The sequence below is a fragment of the Mustela erminea genome, chromosome 11, assembly GCF_009829155.1.
Source record: "Mustela erminea isolate mMusErm1 chromosome 11, mMusErm1.Pri, whole genome shotgun sequence".
Taxonomy (NCBI): domain Eukaryota; kingdom Metazoa; phylum Chordata; class Mammalia; order Carnivora; family Mustelidae; genus Mustela; species Mustela erminea.
Window position 1 is genome coordinate 55,733,518 of NC_045624.1, and position 19,833 is coordinate 55,753,350.

Below are 19,833 nucleotides of genomic sequence, written 5' to 3' on the forward strand. Positions count from 1 at the left end.
TACTCAAACAATTTTTAACTAAATCAGTAAAATATGACACAAACCAGATTTTATTATTTCTAAACCTGTCTCTTTCACCTGCTATAAATTATACTGGTGTAATTGTGTTTATTGGCAAGTAGGCATCACTGAATAATTTCTGCAATGTTATTTTCAATCTAGAAATCCTGCACTATAAAAAGAAATTAACAGTATCAGAAACTCGCACAAAGGAGAAAACTTGGATGCATAGCAAGTCAGGGGACTGATGTGGTAACTTTAACAACTAAGAGACTTTTTCTGAAACTGAAAGCAGAGGGTCAAGTGACCAACTTTCTTTCTGTTACAAAACTTTTAAATTATAAATTTATGTCCACTCCATTTTTGCTCTGGATTGCAAATAAACTCCTCTTCACTATTTTGCCTTTGACTAGTATTCAAGTAAAAATGTTCATTTGTTTGTGAAATTCAGTCTGTTATAATAACTCCAATATGGCTTTAATTTCAAGAAGTTATGAACCAACAAAAAATACACATCCTAGGTAACACAGTATTTTGTTTTCAAGTACAGCAATATGTATCTTTAATAGGTCAGATAATGTATAGATGCTCTTTTCTTGCTGGACTTTCCCACAACTGTCCTGGTATGTAAAATATCTCCAAATTGAAATGTAGGTGGATTTAAAATTCTGCTAAGATTGAAAGGTGACTCAATCATCCATTGTACCTCTTCTCCTACTCACTTTTTAAATTGCAAAATATAATGGCACAATATCATGGAAATGTATATGCAAAACATAATGGAAGTGTAAAGGCAAGAAAGTTATTTTGTTAAGACTTTCCCATAAGAAGTTATGTAGTTCATAAACCCACAGCCCTCCATAGGGTTTCACAACAGCAATGCTGCTCTTCAGAGTAGATGTTTAGACAACCAGTCCCAAGACTGTGGTACCCACAAGAAAGATGGGCAGATCTGTAACAAATATAAGGAAAAGTCCTCACCCTCTAGAAGAGTGCCAGAGGAGTTTAAATGTCTGCATAAATGAGAACAGATGTTCATTTACAAGCTTCATCTACATGACATCAAATCATTGGGATGAAGTCCGGAAAACTGAGTCTATCATCCAGATGTCTGATGTCATGCAAAGACTTGGACTACTTTCTGAAAGTCCTACCTCCCAGAAAATGGTGTAAACTTCAGCCCTGAACCTCAAAAGTAGTATCTGAACAGATTTTCTGTGAACATAAGTTTCCCAAAGATGATTCCTCTATCTGGAAAGGTTAATAGTGAATTTTTATTAGTGAACATTATATTTATCTCATTCTCAAAAAATGAACTATAAATTTAAATTTATGGTATATTAAAAATTTTATCTCTTCTTTCATATTTAGTATCTCAAAAAATTTAGTTATAGCAAACTTCAGGTATAAAATCATGGAAATGAAGGGGTATTATTCAGTTTTAAGAAAACACATCTAAGGGAAGCCTGAGTGGCTCAATTGGTTAAGCAGCTGCCTTTGGCTCTGGTCATGATGGTCACGATCCCAGGGCCCTGGGATAGAGTCCCATATTGGGCTCCTTGCTCAGCAGAGAGCCTGGTTCTCTCTCTGCCTGCCTTTCCCCTTTTTATGCTTTCTCTTGCTCTTTCTCTCTCTCTGACAAATAAATAAAATCTTCAAAAAAGAAAAATTTAAAAAAAGAAAACACCCAAAGGCATTGAAATTTGGTTAACAAATAGCTGTCCAATGAAATATAGAATAACTTCTATTTGGTTTTATCTTACCAGTAAATGAAGCATAATCTTAAATATTCACTAAAATTGTGAAAAAGTATGACTCCAGAGTTTAATTATACTTTTATAATAATTAAATGCATAATTCCATTTTTACAAAATGATATATTTATGCTAATGAATTGATCCGAGTTGTTCAACAGTGCAAAATATCTGGCTTAAAAAGCGCCATAATATTTCATGGAAAGCTTTCATCTTTTGATATCTCTGAGTATTACACATATGTTGAAAGGATTCTGTGCAAGGCAAGAGTTTTATAATCCATTGTTCCATCTTGAAAATAAAAACAAGTCATTTCTAGACACACAAATTGCTGTCTTTCTTAGAACGGCTAGGGGAAAGATTTAATTGCACATAGCTACTCTTTTAATTAGTCTTTATTATTTGGAAAACTGTACCATTGTTACACAAATTCCTGGAAATTTCTGACTTTAAAATTTCTAAGTCAGAAGTGAAAAATGTTGCCTTAAAATTTTTACAGTGAATCTGACCTTTTAAAATAATAATAAAAACTATGTTGTAGCATTTGAACTACTTTAAATAGTTCTTCACTGCAGATAATATAATTCACCTTTCAAAACTTCAAGCACCTCAAGATACTTCCTGGACTTTTTACCTGAGCTCTATACTGTCTAATAATATCATATCTCTTTGATGCTCAGCTCAAAAATGAAGTTTGCAAGTTTTCTAAGGAAGACAGGTGTGCATAAGATCACTTTACTCCCAGGGTCAAAGAGCAGAATTCTAAGGGTATCTAGAGACACACACCTATAGAAATTGTAATTTTTTGATGAAAATTGGTACAATATGTTGCACAGATGAAAGAGAAAAAAAGTATTGTCAAACTATACTTGTTGCTAAAACTAAAGAGCAGATAGAAGTGACAGCTTTGTAAACTTTATTCTTATGGATCTTTTTCTCCTGACCTGTTCTGATAAAAATTCTCAAAACATTTCTACATGCTGAATATAAAGAAAAGAATCTGGACAATGAGTAAAACTGTTGCTCACACCAGCAATAAATTCATATACATTGCTCTTCATTGAAATAAAATACCAATAGATGAAAATCATTACTGCTTTGTTCCCAAGATTGATTGACAAGTTCGGATTTGAAGCCCACATCTTCTTTATTAGCCAAGTCTTTTACAAAGAGAAAATGTGGGCTTGATTTGTGAGCTATGATAAATGGTCTGGGAAAGATGGTAGTAGGGCCAATTTGATATGTACAGTATTTCATATTGGCAAATTGCTTCAAGAAATTCCACCCTCTTTCCCAAAATGTCTTCAACATCCTTAGGAAAATACATACTATCATGAGCATAATATATGTGGTTGTCACTAACAATTGAGAATCCATTCCAAGACTGGGAAACATCAACCACAGCTCTTAAAGACAAAATAAGACCCCAAATCATTTTGCAGTATTGAGTATGATTTTTAGATGACAACAAATCATTATTTATTTCAAAATTGAATCTAAATGTTCATTTATCACTCTATATTCCATTAAATTTTTATTTGGTATTTCTCCGGTTCAATTATATGCTCATTTCAAAAAAATCTAAATGTATACATAAAAAGAAAATATTTATTTTAACAAAGAAGGGAAAAATATATTTCCCATTGTAAATTGTTTGGTTTCAAAAGGAAGAAAAATATATGGGTTTCATTCCATAGTCTCCCTTATTATTTCAGATGAGGTAGGAAGCACAACGAAAAGTGGCTTGGGAGTTATATGATACAAGGGTAGTGAAAATCTAGGGCTTATTTTCAATTTTAAAATAGTACTACCAATTTATATGTCCAAATGAGACGTTCGATAGATTAAATGCATTAGCAAAGAATTTTTCACTACATTATTGTTTTGTCACTCCTACTCTTGAAAGAGGAACTTTAGTTTTAGAGCTTAGGGCCAAAGGAGTCTGTCTCCACATTCACACTTGTTGCCACTGAGTCCCTGATCATCATTTACCAGCTGTGTGACATCAGGAAACCACTGAAACTCAAAAAAGGCTTGGTATCCTCATGTACCAATTGTAAGCACTCAGCTCAACTACTTGTAAAGATGAAAAGAAATGAGCTACTAGCAAATATTAAGTCTTCAGGGAATAGTCTATATTACTAAGCTATTATTATCATTATGTTGTTACTTTTATGATGATATTACTTTCCCTTTTCTTAGCATTAAATTATATTAAAATATAAATAACAGACATAAAAATATTTACTTAGTTGTTATTACCAACAGAAGAGAACATATTTATTATGATCTCATCTCATTTCTTCTTTTTTTTTTTTTTTAAAGATTTTATTTATCTAAACAATCTCTACACCCAACATGGGGCTTGAATTCCAATCCCAAGATCAAGAGTCTCATGCTCTACAAACTGAGCTGGCTAAGCACCCCTCATTCCATTTCTCAGACAAGATTTAGCAACCTCTTTTTCAACCTCTTGCATATGACAAGAATATTTAGATGCCAATGATCTAAAATTTATTAGAATATTAATGATATGTTTGTTAAAATAATGAATAGAGAAAATAAAATATTGTACTTACTAATGTTCCCTGACCAAAATTATCTCCAATCATTCCATGGTAAACTAGACCTGCTGATTAGCTAATAAACACTAGCTCTACAAATAATGACAATAAAGGGCTCAGTTCTTTGCTTTCAAGCTAAATGTATATTCTTCATTTGCCACAAGTGGGGTAGGAATCATGGAAAGCCATGATTCCTACTTTTTTATTTTATTTTTTTTTAAGATTTTATTTATTTATCTGACAGAGAAAGACACAGCGAGAGAGGGAGCACAAGCAGTGAGAGTGGGAGAGGAAGAAGCAGGTTTCCTGCCAAGCAGGAAGCCCAGTGTGGGGCTTGATCCCTGGACTCTGGGATCATGACCTGAACCAAAGGCAGATGCTTAACAGCTGAGCCACCCAGAGGCAGATGCTTAACAACTGAGCCACCCAGGTGCCTCCATGGTTCCTATTTTAAAGATGCTACATCTAGAAGAGAATCTAGTTTGATGAACTGAGAATAACTATGCTATCTGGCCAAGCTTCCAGTCAGTCTTGTTTTAAATGGATTTTCAATTTGCTTTTATCATTAAAGTAAACAGGTATGAACCAACCAAAGATAGGTGAAAAAGATACAGGCTATAAGCATGGTGTATGTAGTCAAGTGATTGGACTGCTTTGATGATGTAACAAATATGTAACAAATTTTTAAACATTCTACTTTTGTTATGTGGTTGAAGTATTTTAGCAAAGGCTATATTTGCAAGTACAAATATTTTGATTAGCGATACTTCATAAGTCAATAAAGAAAAAATAGTTTATAAAAACATAACAAAAATTTCAACTAGATATATATTTTCTAGATTAGAAAACTCACTCAAATCCCCTTTTTCACTTGGCATACTAACAGTCCCAGAGAGATAGAGTCATTCAGAGTTTTCCCCTGAGGTAAATATTCCTGAATGACTGGTATTTACAGATCCTTTGCCTTTTGGAAATCTTCACCATCAATACATTAATTATGGTACTAAAGACTATAACACATTGGCCTGGAGAGTTGTTATTTTTTAAAAGATTTTATTAATTTATTTTGAGAAAGAGAGAGAATGCTTGCATGCAGGAGCTGGGGGGAGGAACAGAGGAAGAGGGAGAAGCAAGCTCCCTACTGAACAAGGAGCCCTAAAGTGCTGCTACTAGATCCCAGAACTCTAGGGTCATGACCTATGCCCTAAGCCAAAAGCAGACACTTAGCCAACTGAGCCACCCAGGCGACCCAAGAGTTGTTATGTTTTAAATCACAACTTGTTTGAATCTAAGGAACCCATAATAGTTCTATGCCACTCTTTTAACTAGTTGTCATAGTGTGCCAAATGAGTCATTTATTATTTCAACAAAGGCTTCTGAATTTAAGGGGTTTGTATTTTATTTTTTGAAATTAAAAAGCCACAAAGGGATTGTCATTCATTCATTCATTGGATAAAATAGGCAAATTTCAAGAACTGCTAGTACCTTACTTCCACACTGGAAATTGCTACTCACTTTTTTAAACACTCAAAGATGCTGTCCTCATTAAATTTAATTAGAAGCTGTCTCCTGTCCACTATAAAATATTTAAGTGCTTTTATATAAATGATCACTCCAACATTTGCAGAACCCTTAAAAAATTCATCTTTAGAAAAAAATGGTATGACCAGTGCTCATCTAGTCACTATAGATGAGATAGAACAATTGGAACTATATATATATATATATATATATATAATGTCAGATATCTTCTCTTCATTCAATAAATATTTTTGTTGAATACCTTCAAAATATACATACGTATATTTCACTTCACTTCAAAATATACATATGAATATGTGTATATATATATATGATTTTTTAAGAGAGGGAGTGTGTACAAACACGGGGAGGAGTATAGGGAGACAGGGAGAGAGAGAAACTTAAGCAGGCTCCACACCCATCATGAAGCCTGATGTGCAGCTCCATCACGACCCTGAGATCATGACCTGAGCCAAAATCAAGAGTCAGATGCTTAACTGACTGAGCCACTCAGGTTCCCCTGGAAACAATATTTTGAAGTGATTGAAACACAGAGTGCTTAGGAGGCATTTGACAAAATATTTATTGAATAAAGAGAAGACATCTGACATTTTAAGCAAATGAATGGGTGTTCAAAGTTCCTTGTAAAGTTCTCGAAGGGCCAAGAGATAGTTAGGTTTTGGACTTTTGCTAGGTTTACTTAATACCAGGGGTTTCCAATGACACTGTAACCAGTATCATTCCTTCTTTCTTTGACTCATTCATTTATTCTTTGATTTATTCAGTCAATATTACTTAACAGCTCCTTTTTTGCCATGCTGTGTACTAAACATTTATGACTTAGACTTGGGATGAAGGTCTTACATTTTGGTAAAAGTTCACTGTGTTTTATCACTCTTTGGTCTTTTAAATTGTGAATAGTAGAAAAGAGCAGCAATGTGGTGTGAAAGATTTTAGAGATATAAACTGAGTTCACACCCTGGCCTTTACAATTAGAAGTTCTGTGCCTTATACAAAGCACTTAAGAATTAGCTATAATGTTTAATAATAATTTTTTAAATGATTTTATTTATTTATTTGAGAGAGAGAGAGAGAGAGAGCAAGCATGAGAGGAGAGAGGTCAGCAGGAGAAGCAGACTCCCTGCTGAGAAGGGAGTCCGATGTGGGACTCGATCCCAGGACTCCAGGATCATGACCTGAGCCAAAGGCAGTCACTTAACCAACTGAGCCACCCAGGCGCCCCAGCTATAATATTTATAAAATTTCTAATCTAAGACTTGGCATGTAGGAATGTAAGACCTCAATCAAAATGTAATTATTTTATAAAATGGTAGGCTTGGTGGCAGGAAGGAAGGAGACCCCCAGGACTCCCTCCCCCTCTCCTTTATTTATTTATTTTTTTTAGATTTTATTTATTTGACAGAGAGAGAGAGAGCACAAGCAGGAGGAGTAGCATGCAGGCATGCAGAGTGAGAGGGAGAAGCAGGCTCCCTGCTGAGCAAGAAGACTGATGCAAGGCTCTCTCCCAAGACCCTGGGATCATGACCTGAGCTGAAGGCAGATGCTTAACCACCTCAGCCACCCAGGTGCCCCTAAAATGGTAGCCTTGGAATACCTTTTAGTTCCACATAAAAGATATTTGACATTAATGAACATTTTAAAAACTCAAGAAAAATCTTAAATATATCCTTCAGTAATCTGGGGGATAACTTATAGCAAACATGAAAACTTTTTGTTTGCTGCAATAGTCTTTTTGCTACAGAAAAAATACATAATAGAAACAAGAATAATATACATGACAAATGTAGGCTGGTAAAATAAGCAGCCTCCTTACATCCCCCTATAGCTTCACAGAGAGAGGCTTTCCCTTCAAAGATACTTATCGCAGTCCAGAAACAATTAAAAATTAAGAAAAAAGAAAAGGCACCATTTACTTTTCCCACCATCTCCATATTGTACACCCACAAAAGATGCCAAAAAGATCTCCAGTTTTAATACTGGTAAACAAGGTAACTACATGATATTACGAAGCATATGCTTATAAGGTAATACTACATCAAAAATTATATTGGAGTGTATTTCACTAAAGCCCCAGATTAGAAAGGAATTTATATATTCCCATTCTTTGCCAACAAAAGTTTATGGAGTATGATCTCTATTCCTGCCAGGCAATCCCACCCTTATGCTCTTAAGCCAAGATAGCAAGATCATTTCATGTGTAAATGCTTTTCACAGTCTATTCTCTCTTTCTATTATGAGTACCCCCCACTCCAATTCCTTTACCCCTTGAAAACCCCCACTCATCTTTGAAAGTACAGTCTGAACAATACTTCCTGAACAATACTTCCCTTCAGGAAGAGTTCATCATTTTATCCTCTTTATGTCTAATCATACCCATTTTCTAGAACAGTGAGTATCACTTCTTTTATGATTCTTGAGAGCAAGTCAGCTCAAAATTCCAAGTGCTTATCACTGTGCCTGGAATACAATCTGTTGTATGAATCTTTTTGAATGTATGACTTACTTTCTTGATTCCTCTATGAGAAGCTCCTAAGTACTTCTAGTCATACAAGTCGAACAGCAAACACAGTATAGTTCAAAATTAATTATTATGGTTTAAATCTGGTTCCTAAATAACTATGAACATTAAAAGATGCAGTTTTACATTTCTGCAGTCTATCTAAATAATACTGCCTCCTCTAATTAAGCTTAGAAATGGTAACTGCAGTGGAAACTATAGAAAAGTTTGCTAATATAAAGTGTCCACATTCAGGCAACAGGAAGGTACCAATCTTGAGGATATTAAGTCACTTTCAGGAGCCCTGATTCACTTAATTTTCATTCAAAAAACATAACATATACTTAATATATGTTAACATGTTACAATATATGTTATATAATAGATGTTATGTTATATGTTAATATATACTTTATTATAATTAATATTAATACTTATTTAATTATTTAATAAAATTGTTGTGTTCACAGGGGTTCTTTGTAAACATTCTTACCCATCATTCACTTTGTGATGTGCGAACAAGTAGTACAAAATATAAATTCTCCTTCCCTGCTGGGTATGCATAATTCATTTTTAAGTAAAGCCATAGTACCCCAAATAGTATTATGATAATAAAAAACTAAGAATTCTGTATTATAGATCAGTGGTATATAATCATTTGTTACAGGAAGATTGAGAACTTAATGTATCATGCAAGTTATCAAGTTAACTTGGTAAACAAATAAATTCATATGTGATATAATATTAAAGTCTATTATCCCATTAGAGTTCCTCTAAGATACGAATAACATTTAAGTTGCAAATATAGGTAAACAGAATTTATAATAATGAAACTCTCTTAAAAATTAATATTTATTATTTATTATCATTTCTTAATAATAATGAAAGTCTCTTAATGAAGTTTTTTTTAGTTTTATTGTAAATTAACCTAAAATATCTTCATAGACAACACAAGTCTTTAAGTAAAGTTATTTCAGCTATTTTTTCTATAAATAGTGTATATATTTGAATATAAATATATATATTTCGAAGTAAAAATCTGGAATGTGTGTAGAATTTTCCTTAATATCCCAAAACCAAACCAAATATATTTACTTTCAACGTATTTTCTTGAAAAAAGCGATTTTCTATCATTTTTCCTAGGCCTGTTTTCAAATGAAAAATGACTCTCAAATGAGAAATTTTAAGTATGCATTATATATAGGACAGCAGAAACTCACCCACACTCACTTACTGAAAAATCTCCCTATTATTTCCTTACATTTCAAATGTATTAGCAATAGGATATTCCCCCTTGGGAACTTATAAATGATAAATTTTAAAATAATGCTTTTAAGGTTTCTTATGTAGTTGCTGGTTTTTGTTTTCAACTAAACAAAACACCCCAAAATCATGCATTACCAAAGGGTTAAAATCTCCTAAAATCTTGCAAGTGGCTATGTATTAACACAATTGATATTTCTCTGTAAAACAGTCCTTTCCAAGAACTGAAAATATTTTTTTAACGCTAGACAATAAAATATGCCTTTTTCTAAAAAAAAAATTCAATATTCAAAAAGAAAGCTTTTGATTTGTTGCATTACTTGCTTAATTTTAAAAGTTCTTTGTTTAGAAGGACCAAGTAGCAAAATACACTATATATATAAATATACATTTAAATTACTTGCTGCATTTTGTACAGAAACTGAAAACAACTAATCAGTTGATGTTTAATGTGAGAGGTAAAATATTTTATGAAAGAGAAAAGTCATTTACTCTCCCATGAAATGAGATGCCTAAGCCAACATTCCAAAAGCAAGCTAGCTCTGCAGAACCAAGAATATTGAGTGGTGCTATATGAAAAATGAAATCTGTAGTCCAGTGAAGTTTGGGAAATGCCTGTTCAACAAAGTTATGTGGGTAATGAAGGCCTTATCAGAGCATCTAATATTGCTAATGTCCATTCTACATGACAATATTGGTAGAATAGGCACGAGTTTCCAGAATTACTTAATAAATTTTTTCCCCTTCTCTTTTTGGCAGAGAGGGCGTAGAATGCCTGGGCCATTGGCCAATATACCTGTACAACTACAAGTAGGTCTTGATGTACCTTTTTTCTTACACATATTCTTTATGTGGCTTTGGAGCTATATTCAGGTCCCAAAACAAAATGTTTTTTGAACGTTTAATGGAATGGCTCCTTTAGCCACTTTCCCTTATTTAAAACTTACATTTCTCTTTTACATTTGGTGTCGTTTCAATGGACATTTCTTTTCTAATTTGCTAGTTTCAGAAAAAGAAGTACCAACCTGAATGCTTCAAGGTACTCTACATCTCCCATGGGGGGATCAAGGCCACCTGTCCAGGCAATATTTATATTATATCCTTCCCCAAGGCCTGTTCCAACCTAGGAAGAAAAAAAACAAAAACAAAAACAAAAACAAAAAACAAACAAACAGAAAACCCCACAACACAGTGGGTAGAGGAAGGTGCAGGGAAGAAAGCAAAAAGAGAGGAAAACAAACACATGTGAGCTCTTGAAACAAACATCAAACAACATGTCAAATCAGCCCAACCTTGCTTGACAACCAGTGCTCTGGGTTATGCACTTGTTCTGCACTGGTTCTTGGTCCCATGGGACAATTCAGTAATCTCGTGTAATTTAAAACACCAGCAAAGGACAAGAAAATTAGGGGTAATCATGCAATGCAATTACCTGAAAGATAAAAATAAAAGTGGGGCTCTAAAGAAATAAACCGAACCTCATTTGGGGCTCCACTGCCAGGGAAAAAGTTCCCTTCATCATAGCGATGGAGTGAAATATACAGGATGCTGGGGTCAGCATAAAAGGCCTGCTGTGTACCATTTCCATGGTGAACATCCTACAAGGAAAAGAAAACAGATGACAAATACAGTCATGTTAACTGCGTGGAGATAACTTTTCTTATTTCTAGTTCCCTTTCTACCCCACCCTCCTTCTCATTTTCTGTCTTCTCACTATGTCCCTCCTTCTTTCTCCCGTTCAGCTTGCTTCCACACCACCCCCTTTACTTCCTGAACTTTCAGGCAAATTACCCTTTAATGCACTCATTTTTTAAACTGGCTTCTAAAAATCAGGAAACCACAGCGAACATGCCCTGGAGACTCCAGATGAGCAGTCATTGAGAAAGCCCAGTCCTTTGGTACAATTAGATATTTATACACCGGCCCTTTGTACTCTTTGCTTCAGTGATGGAATCTCGCATCCTGTTTTATGGAGGAATTTTATGACTTATTAACTGCCAACAGTTCATAACCCCTCAGGCTTAATTAACTAGCCTCATTGGCCTCTGAAGAAAGACTAATGTTTAAACTACAAACTAGTATTCTGCAGAAGGATCTATGGCTTACAGAGCATTTTCACAATTCTTGACAGAACACTAAACATACATGTATGCATTGATTTGCCAAGTCCCACCATTAAGGTCAAAGGCTTTGCAACCAGCTGAGTAAATTGGCCTTCTTGGAGCATTCAGTTCAGTTAGCAATCCCTCAGCAGTTAGAATTACTTCAAAAGAGACGCCAGATGCAAAAAAGACTTCATACTTTATTTTGGTAAAATCGTGATGGCAAGAGTTGAAGACAGAGGAGCATGAGCTCATCAGCTATTAAATCACTTGGGCCACGCAAAAAGATGGCACAGAGCTTCATGCAAACTTGTCCAATCTACCTAATTTTGATATTCTATCATGGCTCTCCTCCTTAGCCTCCTTTCTCTTCTTTTTTGTCCCCCCACCTCCATACCACACCATCCCTTAAAAAAAAAAAAAAAAATCCTATAACATTAAAATGAATGAAAAAATTTTTAGGACATTTGTATATAATAATGATTTAACTCTTTACAGTTATTTGCTGGTTCTGTTGTTTTATGATATAGACATATACTGGAATTGCTGAAAGAGATACAAAAAATAAAACTAAAAATAGCATTTTTGAAAATGTCTTCACTGGAGGACCTCAAGTGTTAAGAAGCTCAAATAATATGTTTCCTAGTATCTCCTGAACAAAATAAAATAGAAATAAAATAAAATAGAAATTGAATCTATTTCTTACACTCAAGGCCAAACTTATAGCCATCATATATTAATTTATACTTAATATTCATTACCTCTTTGATCTTGTTAGCAAATCTGTGAAGTAAGGTGGTGGTCATCACTGCTCCTTACTGAGGTTTATATAACTTGTCTTCACCTCAATCTTTAGTCCAAAACTCCCTCACTAAATACCACCAAAGCCTCTCTTCATTGGATTCTGAAAGCCTGCATTGAACTTATTATCCAGTGTAGACATACACTAATCATCCCCTCTTCTTACATTATACACATATCCAAAATCAGTTAAGGAATCATAAAATATTGGGGAAGGTATGCAACCAGAAATTTGTTATGGCTCAAGGCATACACATCAGGGGAAAAAAATAACTTACTGAAAATATACTAATGCCTGGATTTCTGAATGATCAAAAAAATAAAAAATAAAAAGAAGGCAGAATAGCAAAACTATTTTCCTTTACCTGAACAAAAATGAAACAAACTCACAACGTCTTTGAGTTTGCTGCTAGATACCGAGAGGGTGGACAAGCAAGATACTATGAAAAACAACAAGAAAGAAATGTCTGCATTTTTACTACATGATAGAATTTTTAGTCAGCATTGTAAGAAAAATTTGCTCTGGCCCTTAATGGGTCTACACTTTGAAAACCAGAAAAATAATGCCTTGATTACTTATATTTCTGTAGTGATGTTGTGATGGTTTATTTAAAAAGGTCAAATAAAAGATGATGAATTGTCTTAGATATAAAATCATTTATTTTTGAAAAACATGTTGGGTACTCATTACATATACTTCTGAATAAGAAATATAATCTTGCCTATATTCTAGTAAAGGTTCAACAGACATTATTCATTAAAATACATAAATCCATTCTGAAAATACTTGGATAATCTTTGGTTTCATGTTCATATTCACAAAGTATTTAGGAATAAAGGTAAACCTAAATATGCCTTCAGTTTTGGGCAACAATTTATAGTGTAAACTTGAGAATACTTTTTCAGCTTTCTCTGCTGCAAAATATTTATAAAAAGTACTTACTACTCAGGTACGATCTCAGAATTTTCTCTCCATAACAACAAATATATACTAAACTAATGTAAGAAAATTGTTGGTGACTGTGAGGAATTACTACGGTAATGAGATGAACTGAAATACTAAAGGACTCAAACTGACCTTATTTCTAAAATATACTGGGAAATGCTGAAAAATCATTTCAATATTTTTATTGGTTAAAAATATACTGTGAAAATTTATTTTCTATAAGGATTTAGAGCCAGTATATTCTCATTATAATGTTAAAAGAGCTTTAAATAAATCATCTATTTGACCAGCTACTTTGTCACTTATAATTATTTAGTATAGGCACTTTTGACAATTATTAAATTTGGTGCTTAACTAACAATGAATTTACCCAAAATCTAGGCCACATGATGTGACTTTTTAATAAATTAAGTCTAAAAGGTATTATTTTCAACTGAAAGTCACATTGCATAAAGGCTACCTGAATCATACATGCAAATCCTACTTTCGGGGATGGTTCATGCCCCAAACACAATGAAGAATCTTTTGTGAGTTGAAAAGCAAGTGCACCTGCTCCCTTTCCTCACCAATCTGAATGTCTCTGGACTCGCCCCAGAAAGAGAACTGGAATGAATAAGCTCCACACATCAACTAGAATCATTCCTGCCCAAAATATTCAGTGCCCCTGAATTTGGCTGTCGCCCCAAATAAGTGAATTAGAGCTCTGGCACTCTATTTACTAGGCATGTAAAAATGCTGAAACTAGTTGCTGGACAATGGAGTAGCTTTGCCCTCTCTTGGCCCAAGAATCTGTGGAGCCAATTCACACTGATGAGCTAAAGTAAATGACTTTGGGTATGCAGGAATTAAATTCTTTTGCCATTGAAGAACCATCACTTCTCCTTTGCTAACTTGCAGAATAGACCTGTCAGCCAGGGAGAACGGATGTTTCTGCGCCACGTGGCATTTTAAAACTTCCTTCTCAGCAGCTGGAAGAAACAAGGGAATTTCCTCAAAGTATCCCTGCAGCTGCAGAATTTGGAAGACCTGAAAGTAAGAATATGCGGGCTGGTGGTGATCTCAGAGGCAACCCTTTGGACAGAACTTTTATTTAGAGGATTTGAAACAAAAACTTCTCCTCTACTACAGCCTGCTGGGAAATCAGTATCCTTAATGATTGGATAACAGAGAAAATTTACAATCAAAAGCCGGTAAGCTTACAGGACACTCCTTGGAGCTTCCAACCAACTTATTTTATAATCATCTCGAATTATCTAGAGCAGTCTTGTATTAATATATAAGAATATAAACATTACATATTTAACATAGATATATAATAAATATATATAAAAAAAACTTTACAGACAAATCTATCACAAGCAAGCCATTTTAGCTCCTAAGACTGTTGTATAATTCATTACTTTAGAGTTTGGTTATCACAAACATGCTTTCACAGAGACTCTTAACAATTACTATCTCCATAGAACCATAAAGTGACAGCAGAGTAGATTTCTTAGGAAGTAATACTAAAAGATTTCTAAGGATAGGACAGTTTACCAATCTCCTTCCTGCATAATTCTGACAAATTTAGAAAGCTTAGAAAAATTTCTCCACAATCCTTGGTCTTCATCTGCTATCCTTTCTCTAAGTTCTTGGCTTATGTTTCTAGCAGAAGTTATAGTACTAGAACTGTATTAAATTACTTTTAAAATTTACTATGTTAGAATCATACAAATCTATAAATACCAATTAATGAAAATGTCATTTTGTATGTACATAGGAATAGAGGTACTGATGTTCTCATTTTTATAAAATTTTAAGACCTTTAAAGACCTTGCTTTTGTAGTATTTCTAGGCCTTCAACACATTTTTTTTTAATGGTGAACTATGACCTTTAGTGAAACTCTACCATATTTGGAAAATACATGGAAAGTTCTTAGCACCAAAGTGCTTGTGGGTAGCGACACTACAGTATGTGGAAAACATCCATTCCTACCAACCATTAGAAATGGTTATCAGTCTTTCATTCTTTTTATCTTCTTTTCAACTCAACTAAGTATTTCTTCACATGGCTTTGTTCGTACTTTCTAAAACCCTTTAGTTTACTTGCTTAACTGAATCAGAGGGCTGGATGGTGAGGCCACGACTTCCCAATAAGATTTAATTATGAGTGCAGATATGAACAAGATTTAGACTATTAAGCCTTGCACTTCAAAAAAACTTTTAACATATTTTGCCTTTAAATCTTTTATCACCTGCAAAAATTAATTAAGTGCAGATGTAGCAGGTTCTCTTTGGATGCCAGGGTTCATTTCCTGTCTATGCTTTGTCAGACAACCTATTACACCTCCTCGTGAACTAGAGGCAAACCGAAAACGGGGCTCATAAATCACCAGTCAGCTCTCTTTCGCCCTTTCCTGGGTTGGCCTTTCTGTATGGGGCAGAGCTCCAGCTCATTATTCATGAATATACTATAGACAACATGCCAAGTGTCATCTGCATTTAAACAAACCATTTGTTAAGCAAATTATAACTCTATTGTGTAAGAACGCATCATGTTAAAATGCAAGACTAATCTAATGCCTCTGACTTTTAATCACTCAGGGTTCCTGCCGGGAGTCATCCCAAACTGGCATACATGATCTCAGATCTTTTCAGAAAGAATGACATGCTGACTTGTTTTAATAATACCACTGTTGCACAACAAGCAACATGATTGCTAACCAAGGGAAATGGCCAATTGGTTACCAAAGCAACAGCATTCTTTCCAGCACATCTGACTATTTAAAGTCTATATTCTGTAGGGAAAAGTAAATTCAGGTTCTGTTGGGTTATTTTAACTGTGGAAGTATCAATTCATTTAAGGATCATAAAAGTTGCCCTGATCTGCGCCTTCTTCTCATTAAATTGCAGTTAACACCATGAAAGTGAAACGTGAATGTTTATGGTTTCAGAACTGCAATCTTGAATTTAATGAGTTTCCACATTCAAAGGAAACACACCCGTCAGTTGTTTGCAAGCGCTAAAAGCAGGACAACCTAACAGAGAAATACAAATACACTCCCTTTTATCTAGAGTCACTGAAAATGCAGCTCTGTCCAGGAATACATACCAGATCTACAATCAATATCTTGCTTATATTTAGTTGGTCTCTCAAGTATTTGGCGGTAATTGCAACTGAATTAAAAAAGCAGAACCCCCTGTGGAATAGAGAAGAACAGAGAAATAAGAAAGCAAATCAGCCAGGAAAACCATTATAAATAATGTTCAGAGCATTTTTTAAAATGCTATATGATCTCTGAAGCCATAAATCTGCTTCTGGGAGTACCTTGCAAGATTTTTCAGTCCATCTGCTAACAATTAGAGGCTTCAGAGACATGCACGGGGCAGGTGACCGCCAGGAACCGTGGTGCTTAGAGATGGGCAACAGTCCCTGGTACTTACATGGCTGTGGATTCTTCAGCATGATGGCCTGGGGGCCTTACAACAGCAAACCCATTCTGTAAAAATAAGACAGGTTTTCAATGCTCAGATATGGGAGGATTGCCTGGATCTCCATGTACTACAGAGCTTCAGGTGTGCACAAAAAGATTCAAGTCTCTAAGAGGCCTTCGGAGCTTCTTTTCTTGACCCCACTGCCTTTTCTGAGAATGAACAGAAACAATATATATGATAACATTTTATCAGATCATGTCTCAAAAAGAAGGCTCCTACAGAGCAAGGGGAAGAACAGGGATTCAGGAGTTGTACCTAGCTGGCAAATATATATATCAGCTGTTATACTAGCATGATTCATTTTCAAGAACAACTTCTTATTTTATGAAAACAACATCCTACAGAGGAAGAAGAAATTCACTTTGGTGCAGGTTTGGGTTAAAATTTGGAAAGACCAGGGAAGATCCAAAGTGAAAATTCTTTAGCTGGATTCTCTTAATGGTTATTTCCACTCCATTGTCAGCAAAATGATAAATTTATACTCACACACTCACATACACACAAAAGAAACCCAGAAAGGTGAAAAAGAGAACAATGGAAGGCCCATATTTCTTCCAGTCTATAAATTTAGCTTGGATGACTGCCAAGACTTGCAACTTTATTGGATTCCCTAAGTCAATTTTTAGCCCATGTTCTGGAATTTTATAAAAAATTCCAGGGCTGAGTAGCAATCAGATCTATCCATGATCAAGGAATGCCTTAACCTCCAGATTAGTTGGAATGCATCACGGAAAGCTGAAGTAACTCCAGCATGAAGGCAAGGAACTATAAATCCTTATAAAGCCAGCATGCTCAGAAAAGTTGGGTTGCTAGACATGAAAAAAAATCATTCATCAGATGGTTCACACCACCTTTCACTTAACTCCTAAGATCAAGTCCTCCTAAGATCAAGATTCAAGTAACATACACAAAGATATTTCTTTAATATAGAAACGTAAAACTTTTGAAATGATTTTAATATACCCCAGGGGTATTTTTTTCCTACATCTTACTATAAGCATAAAGATAATATCAAGAAAAATAATCTATTTCCTAGGACTTTAAATATACATAAATTTTTCTAGGATGTATGGTAACCAACATACAATGATTAATTTGTTACACATTTTGATGAGCATATACATAATGATAATCTCAGAAGCAAACTAGAAGTCAAATAACACAATACCAATTTTAAATGTGGGAATCGTGAAAAACACATTTCCTATAACAGTTCTTAAAATACTATCTTTCTGGCAATAAACGACTAATATGAGAGAAACTATTTAATGAACCACACAAGACCAAACAGACTGAAATTTTAAGATTGAAGAGTGACACTTTAGTGTGCTAAAGGAATTCTGAGGATAGATTATTAAGTAAAGATTATGATAGGTGCAATATATCTTACTAGGAAGGTAACAGGATGAAATAAATATAATATAAGCAATATAATTAGCATGTAATGAATTTCTGTAATTGGATTCATAATACTAATGATCTTTTACAATTCAATTAAAACAAATACACTTTTTAAAAAAACTACTATGTTTTACAGGGAAAGGGCATGGAGAGACAATACAAAGAAGAAAAATTTCCAGTGATCAATAACTATAAGAAAAAATATTCAACGAAATTAATAATTAAATAAAAGTTGATGAAAATCCTAATGGAAAAACACTTCTTCACCCAGGAAATTGGATTTCTTTTTTCAATACTCTATGCTAACAATGCAACGGTACTTCATAACTCACAAATGCTGTCCAGGAGAAGATAATTTATTAAAGCATTCCTGGAAAATAATCCATCTCTATATATGTTTAGAGCCTTTAAAGAAACACTTACCATTTCAATTACTAATACACTTAAAGGATTTTTGCCTTTAAAAAACATTTACCCTTTCAATTACTAATATACTTAAAGAATTTTTGCCCTAAAGGTGTTACTATACTTGTAGGCAAGCATTTATATAAAAGATGTTTTATTTACAATAGGAAAATTGGAAATTACATAAGTTAGCTAATACTAGGAGAATGTGTAAGTGAATTATGGTAAATCTATACCATGGAATATTAGTCAGCCACTAAAATTTTGCTATTATAAATACTGAGTAGAAGAGAAAGATATCAACTTTGGAAGTATTAGTGTGAAAAATAACAGACACATTATGATATCGCTGAGTGATAGTATTGCATGGTTATTTTAAATTTATAATTTCATATTTTTTGAAAATGGTTTTACAATAAACACTAATTATTTCACAATGAAAATGTAAAACAAAGAGAAAGCTGAAACGTACATTTGAATTTGTCTTATAGGAAGAGCTGTGATCATAAAGGTAGAGAAAAATTTTAAAGGATATTCTGGGCAGGAGGGAAAAGTATGACATGGCTTGGACGAAAGGATTTTAGAAAGTATTATTTATGAATTTTATACTGTATATCAACTGGAATTTAAACAATAACTTTAAAAAATATAGAATTTATTTTAAAAAATCAACCTGAATAGAAATCATGTTAAGAAACAACATGGAGGGGCGCCTGGGTGGCTCAGTGGGTTAGCCGCTGCCTTTGGCTCGGGTCATGATCTCAGGGTCCTGGGATGGAGTCCTGCATCGGGCTCTCTGCTCAGCAGGGAGCCTGCTTCCCTCTCTCTCTCTGCCTGCCTCTCTGCCTACTTGTGATTTCTCTCTGTCAAATAAATAAATAAATAAAAAGAAACAACATGGAAGTAAAATCACATAAATAATTAGCTAGTTTATAGAGGGAAAAAAGTCAAATAGTATTTGATTTCTATTTTTCTCCTCTCTTATAGCCAAATTCCTTGAGAAAGGAGTGTGCCTTTCACTTTATAATTTTCCAAAGTAACCTCCACCATTCTGCTAAACTGCTTCTAAAACTGCTTCATCTGG

At 34.1% G+C, this 19,833-nt stretch overlaps 1 protein-coding gene across 11 annotated transcripts in view; it reads right to left on the minus strand.

Annotated features, from left to right (window-relative positions):
• HDAC9 (histone deacetylase 9) overlaps positions 1 to 19,833 on the minus strand; it is a 923,925-nt gene that overhangs the window by 183,669 nt on the left and 720,423 nt on the right. For all 11 annotated transcript variants that reach the window (XM_032304495.1, XM_032304501.1, XM_032304493.1 and 8 more), the window contains 4 exons: positions 16,893 to 16,948; positions 16,561 to 16,648; positions 11,099 to 11,218; positions 10,646 to 10,743 (listed from right to left, as the gene is read on the minus strand). In XM_032304495.1, coding sequence (XP_032160386.1) covers positions 10,646 to 10,743; positions 11,099 to 11,218; positions 16,561 to 16,648; positions 16,893 to 16,948 — 362 coding nt within the window. The remainder of the gene's footprint in view (positions 1 to 10,645; positions 10,744 to 11,098; positions 11,219 to 16,560; positions 16,649 to 16,892; positions 16,949 to 19,833) is intronic.